This window comes from Lagopus muta, chromosome 5 (assembly GCF_023343835.1).
Source record: "Lagopus muta isolate bLagMut1 chromosome 5, bLagMut1 primary, whole genome shotgun sequence".
NCBI classification, from domain to species: Eukaryota; Metazoa; Chordata; class Aves; order Galliformes; family Phasianidae; genus Lagopus; species Lagopus muta.
The window spans coordinates 23,473,134-23,479,340 of NC_064437.1; the positions used below are offsets into that span (position 1 = coordinate 23,473,134).

General features: G+C 55.2%; 1 protein-coding gene across 3 annotated transcripts; it reads left to right on the forward strand.

Moving 5' to 3' along the window:
- Nucleotides 1–2,247: 2,247 nt before the first annotated feature.
- On the forward strand, nt 2,248–3,617 carry PIGC (phosphatidylinositol glycan anchor biosynthesis class C). Of its 3 annotated transcripts, none has more exons than XM_048944532.1 (2): nt 2,248–2,315; nt 2,541–3,617. In XM_048944532.1, the coding sequence occupies exon 2, from the start codon at nt 2,624–2,626 to the stop codon at nt 3,515–3,517; it is 894 nt and encodes a 297-aa protein (XP_048800489.1). In that variant the 5' UTR covers nt 2,248–2,315; nt 2,541–2,623; the 3' UTR covers nt 3,518–3,617. The 3 variants fall into 3 exon arrangements, with proteins under 3 accessions (XP_048800489.1, XP_048800491.1, XP_048800492.1); XM_048944534.1 differs by having other exon boundaries at nt 2,266–2,345; XM_048944535.1 differs by having other exon boundaries at nt 2,303–2,320.
- Nucleotides 3,618–6,207: the final 2,590 nt, after the last annotated feature.

Genomic DNA, 6,207 nt, shown 5'->3' on the forward strand with positions numbered 1-6,207 from the left:
TCCTGCCCTAGCTCCACAACACCTTTTCCATCCTTCTACCCTGCCACTGGCTCAGCAAACCTCATGCTGCAGGTCACAGTTCTCCAGACTTCCCAGGTGCTGGCAGACGCTGAGGAGGAGCTCACAGGCCTCATGGGCAGCTCCAGGAAGGTCTGGTCAAAAAGACCACTTCTTGGCTAGCATAAGAGAGCATCTGTCCTTAGCACAACCTGCCCATGGTGAGGGCATTTCTGGCATCTCCCTGGGACCAGGAAGTGGCCCCGGATCCAGGACCCCAGGCAACCAGCCATGTGAGCCCCAGCATCCCTCCCCGGCAGCTTTGTAGTTGTAAGTCTGCTCAGAGCTTAAGGCCTGGTGTGACAGAATCACTGAATGGCTTGGGTTGGAAGGGAACTTAAAGATCATATAGTTCCAACCCCCCATCCGCATGCACGGGACTTAAATTCCTAAATAGGTGCTTGCAGGAGAGCAGCCGCAGCAAGAGCTCTGGGGCCATGTAAGGCAGGAAATGGTCTCTGGTCATGGAAAAATTCAGCTGCTGGAGCCACGCCAACCTCCCCCCAAAAACATTCCTCCAAAGGGAGGTTTCTGCTCCAAGGTCAAAGGGAAAAACTCAGGGATTGGTTGTCAGAGAAACAAAGCCTGGGTGCACATAGCTGTGCTCACAGGCAGACCTGCCAGTCCTGCAGCCTACACCTGGCAGAAGCAGCTCAGGACTGCTGGTGAGAAGGAATGAGCCCATGCTGCAGGGACACCCTGTGGACACAGAATGCACTTGGTGGCATGTTAGACTCAGCAGCCGTAGGATGATGAGGAAGAGCCTGAGCTGAGGGATGTGGGAACACTCAGGATCTGCCTGTCCCCACAGCCTCTGGCATTCTTGTCCCCAAGCAAGGCACAGTTGTTTGGAGGAGCACCACAAATGCCAGCTCACACACACTCGTCCCACTGTGGGAAGATGCAGACATGGCTCTGAGGCAACCCATGCCCTGAATACTTTGATATTCAAATACCTTCAGCAGAGGCCTAAATCAGTCACAGCTATTTAAATCCCAGCCTGTCACCTTTTCCAGCATGGCTTCCAAACAGCTTTAGCAGCATATTGCAGTGCAGGGGCCCTGCAGAAACTAAACAAGTCTGCAGTGGGGTCAGTTGTGCAACACAGTGGCTAGCAGTGAGCTTCAAGTGGATCTGAAACACAGGTGGGAGCAGTTGTGTCCCCCAGAGCTGGCGTTACGGCAACATAGCCACAAGTGCTCCTCAGAGCTAACTGTGTGTCAGGATGGGTAGCACCACCAAGTGTGTTGCTGTATGACAGAGGGCTCAGCCTGTCTGGGGTCCACAAACCCCCCCTGCAGCTGGTGAGGGAGATCTTGTTGCACGGAATTAAGACACGCACAAAGGGGTTTTGCATCCTTGACCTTAGGCACCACTCGGGGTGTGACAGGAACGTCCTTCTTCCAGCTGCTCTGCTATGCCTGCCAAGTCCACGTTGCCGTGGGAAGGCTGAGGGGTGACTCCACAGCACGTGCTCCCTCCGACTGGCAGGGACAGCCGGTGACGTGGCTTGTCCCATAGTCATAGGTGCAGGACTGATGTGCAGGCAGGTGATTCATTCCCTGCAGACAGAGTCTGGGCCACCTGGAGGGCTGAGCTGCCCTTTAGACCGCGGGTGGAGAGTTTTCCAGAGGGATGCGAGTGCAGTGGCAGCAATACGTGCCCTGTGTTCCCATTCCCGAGGCATTGCAGTCACTCACAGCAGTCTCAGGAGGAGGCACCCAAGCCTGCTGTGACGCAGCTGCAGGAGTCAGTGGGTGGTGAGCCGAGAGCCTGGAACGTGAGCAGAAAGCAGCGTCAGTGCAGGATGGGCTGGCAGGGGTGCCCATCGCCCCCGGCCCACCGCGTCCACCCCCTGGCACAGCTTTCTTCTGCCACAGCGGAACACGGCTTCTTTCAAACTCTCAAATCCCCAGGCCGTGGGATCGCAGCACCTGGGGAAAGGCTCTGGCAAAAAATAAAAAATAAAAAATAAAAAAAGTCCAAGCCGCTAACTAAGCTTGTAAGCGATTTCATTTACCCAGTTACCAAATTGATTACGATCGCCTCCAACAGGCGATGAGCATCCCCTGCACACCGCCCCTCCCGGCCCTTCTCCCTTCCGGCCCGGCTCCAGCACCGCCCAGCTCCGGGGGCAGCGGACACCCGCTCGGCGGCCGGGCTCCTCCGCCAGGGGGCGCCTCCGAGCGCCCCGGCGTCCCTTGCGCCGCGCCGGGCCCGGCGGAGGCGGCGGCGGCCGGAGGGAGCCGCGGAGCGCGGTGCGGTGTAGCCGGGCGGGCGGGGAGGGGGTGAGCGCCGTCCTCGCGGCTGGAGCAGGGCGGGCCGGCAGAATGGATCGCTGGCTCGGAGGGAGGAGGGATGCGCAGCCGCTCTTGCTCGCTCGCTGCCTTTTGTCCCGGGCGGGCTGCCCGAGTCCCATGGCCGTCCCGCAGCCCAAGGGGGGACCTTACGTCACGGTTAACCCGCACCCTGCTCTTTCCCAGGTCTCTGAGAGCATCGTCAGGCTGTGAGCGGAGGAGAGGAGCGGAGCCGCGTGCAGGCCTCCTCTGGGGCAGCCCGTGGGAGGATGGTCTGTGCGCAGGTGGAGACGAGCCCGAGGCGGTGCTGGCAGAAGGTGCTGTACGAGCGGCAGCCCTTCCCCGATAACTACGTGGACCAGCGGTTCCTGGAGGAGCTGCGGAAGAACATCCATGCCCGCCAGTACCAGTACTGGAACGTGGTCTTCGAGTCGGGGGTGGTGGTGCAGCAGCTCTGCAGCGTGTGTGTCTTTGTTGTAACCTGGTGGTACATGGATGCCGGGGTGCTGAGCCCGCAGGGGCTGTTTGGGGCAGCCCTGCTCACTTCTCTGCTTGGCTACGTCCTCTTTGATGCCGTTGACACCGGGGTCGGGCGGCGGCAGAGCGGGCGGACACGGTGGGCAGACCTGAAGAGCACGCTGGTGTTCACTGCCTTCACCTACGGCTTCTCACCAGTGCTGAAGACACTGACGGAGTCCATCAGCACGGACACCATCTACGCCATGTCGGCCTTCATGCTCCTCGGCCACCTCATCTTCTTCGACTACGGCGCCAACGCCGCCATCGTGTCCAGCACGCTGTCCCTCAACATGGCCATCTTCGCTTCGGTGTGCCTGGCCTCTCGCCTGCCTCGCTCCCTCCATGCCTTTGTCATGGTCACCTTTGCAATGCAGATCTTTGCCCTCTGGCCCATGCTGCAGAAGAAGCTGAAGGCCCGGACGCCATACTGCTATGTGGGGGTGACCGCGCTGTTCGCGTTGGTTGCCCTTGTGGGGCTGGCGAGCATCTCTAGTGTGGGTGCTGTGCTCTTTGCCTCACTGCTGCTCTCCGTTTCCTGCCTCTGCCCTTACTGCCTCATCCGGCTTCAGCAGCTCAAGGACAACATCCATGGGCCGTGGGATGAGGCTGAAATCAAGGAGGACCTCTCCAGGTTCCTCATGTAGGGGGGAAGCGGTGCCCTCTGCTGTGAGGGGCCTTTTTGGGGCACAGCTTTTTTTTTTGGTTGGACACCCAACCCAATAAAGACTCGCACTACAGCAGAGACTGCATGTGTGTGTGCTGTGACTGCTCTGGGCTGTGGGTGAGCGGGGAGGTGCTGGCAGACCCATGGCAGTATTTTTGTCCAACCACCGAGCCAGAGGCGTGGAGCAAGGTCTCTCTGCTTTCCTGTGGAGGGATGTAGTCCCAGCAGTGGGCACCCAGTGGCCATCCAGCCCAGCCCCAGGGTGCTGCAGCAGTGATGGGACATCCACTAGTCCTTCCTGGCACTTACATGTCTGGTATCTGACTCCACACACCCCACAACAGAGGGTCTTCTAAGCAAAAAAGTCAAACTGGAGGGCATCTCCGTATGAGCCAGCCCTGTGTTGTTGTTTTCCAGAGGCAAGTGGTCCAGCAGAGCATGGACTTGGCCATAGGAATAGCATTCTAGGCTTCCTGTTACCAGAGCCTTCCTCATGCTGGGCAGGAGGCCGAAAGCACAGGGGCACACACAGGCCTGAGTACACTCACACATCCTGCATGCACAGCCACACTGCCATGTCCATCAGCAAATACACAGTCTGCACCTCTGCAGACTGTGGGACCACAGCTGCTTGTTCCTGCAGTATTTACCCCTAGCATTAAGACGAGAGGAAGCACTGCTCCTTTTAAAGTAAAAGACAGAGTCAGAACCCTCCTACTCTGGAGGCAGCACAAGGAGATGTTTAAAACACCCAATTTCTCCAGTAAGATGTGGCACCAGCTTTGCATGCACGCTCAGGGGTGGTGGAAGATTACAGGGGCGAGGAGCTCTTCTGCTGCAGTGCAGGTTTGAACCTATTGATTGAATCCATTGAGTGTGAAGGGCTTTTGCAGACAAACAGCTCACAGCACTGTTGTCTCATCCCAGCAAGCAGGCGCTGGCTCCATGAGCTTCTTAGGAAATGAGCAGCCCACTGCAGAGCCCCCAACACCTCCAGTGCTTTGTTACGACAACTTGCCAAGTTTTAAATGTTGCTGTTGTTGTCATGGAGATGACTACATCTAATTTTGTTTTTAATTAAAGAAAACCTGCAGAGGTTTAGAGTATGTGCTCCAGGCTCACAGGGAGTGCAGAGTAGCCAGATGCTCACAATCAAGATGACAGTCTTCAGTTCTTCTAAAAGAAGATTATTTCTTCATGAGGAGGTTTCCAAGAAAGTCAGTCAGTTGCCGGTGGCCAGGATGCCCCAGTCTATCAGACTCATGCTGCTGTAACACTGCCATCCACGGCAATTCACAGAATCCATCTCTGGACAAGGCTTTGGTATGCTTGGATCAAATTTAAGAAGGCAAGTAACAGTTTGTCAAAGAAGCAAATGAAATGTAGCTTTCTTGGCTCCTGCAGTTAATGTCTCTCTTGGTAGGGCCATGCTCTCTGCAGTCAGGTTTACTTGAAATTGCTGCTGCACAAACACCTCTGTCCTCAAACTGTTGTTAACTGCCATCCTAAACCTTTGCAGTTACCAACTGCTGGTGCGTCTCAGATGTAGCACAGCCCTGACTCCATTTTGAATATGCAGTATCCAGGCTAACGGTGACAAAATGGAGTGTGTATAGGAGTTGTTTCATCTCAGGCACAGCACGTGAGGCTGAGGAGGCAGCTGTCCCTTGTCAGTGGCCCAAGGAGGCACCAGTGATCTGGTGGTTCATTAGGCTAATGCGACTGGGGCAAGGTAGCCTTGGAGTTTTTTTTTTGAGCCTGGACTTATGACTACAAGAAAGTATAGTTTCTGCTGGACCCATTCACCCAAAGTGAAATGTTTTCTAAAAAAATACTCTTCTCAAATCCAGACTCTTAAACAGCTTTGTGTTAGGAAAAGTGCAAACATCGCTTATCCAGTTATGATTCCATGTGGCAATGGGCACTGATTATCATGGCTCCGGGCAATAAGGGAGCTAGAAACACATGGAGGAGCAGAGAAGCAGTGTCTCTCTGTTGCTACCCCAACAAAGCTTCATCTCAGATCCTGAGAAGGACTCGGGGTGATCCAGAGGCTGTGCTCTTACCTTCACTGGAGCTCTCTGCTTGTCTGGAGCTGCTGTCCCAGTGCTGCTCGGTGCACAGCAATCCACACGCTGGGACATTCAGGTTCCCTGCTCTGATGTGGAATGGTCATGTCCAGGAGGAGGAGGAGACACTGCCTCAAGCTGATGGAGACCTGTTGGGCAAGTGGAGGCCAGCTGTGGCATGTGGTATCTGTGCCATGGTCACCTCAACCACAGCTGAAACCCAATGGGCTTATCTCTGGCAGTTTAAAATCACTTGCATTTGGGCCAGAACCCTGGGCTTTGTTTGATCCAGCACACCACACCTTCCTTGCTCCAGGCAGGATGCAGGATTTGTCTTGTACAGCTTGCTGCAAGCAGTTTTACCTCCTTAAGTTGCCACAGGCCTCTTTGCTCTGTCCAGCTCCTTCAGCCCTGCACACTTTACCAACACTGCTGGAATAAATGGCTGCAATAAATATGTCCTTATGCCTGAGATCAGAATATGTTGTACAGAACATAATGATCTCAACTTACTGTTCAACTCATCAGTAAATGATGAGTTGAAATTACATGCCCTTTTAGCACTTGCTACCTGAGTGTACAGCTCTCTGGTTTGGCCAAA

Coding starts and splice junctions, on each gene's coding strand:
- PIGC (XM_048944532.1), top strand. CDS start 2,624: ATGGTCTGTGCGCAGGTGGAGACGAGCCCGAGGCGGTGCTGGCAGAAG.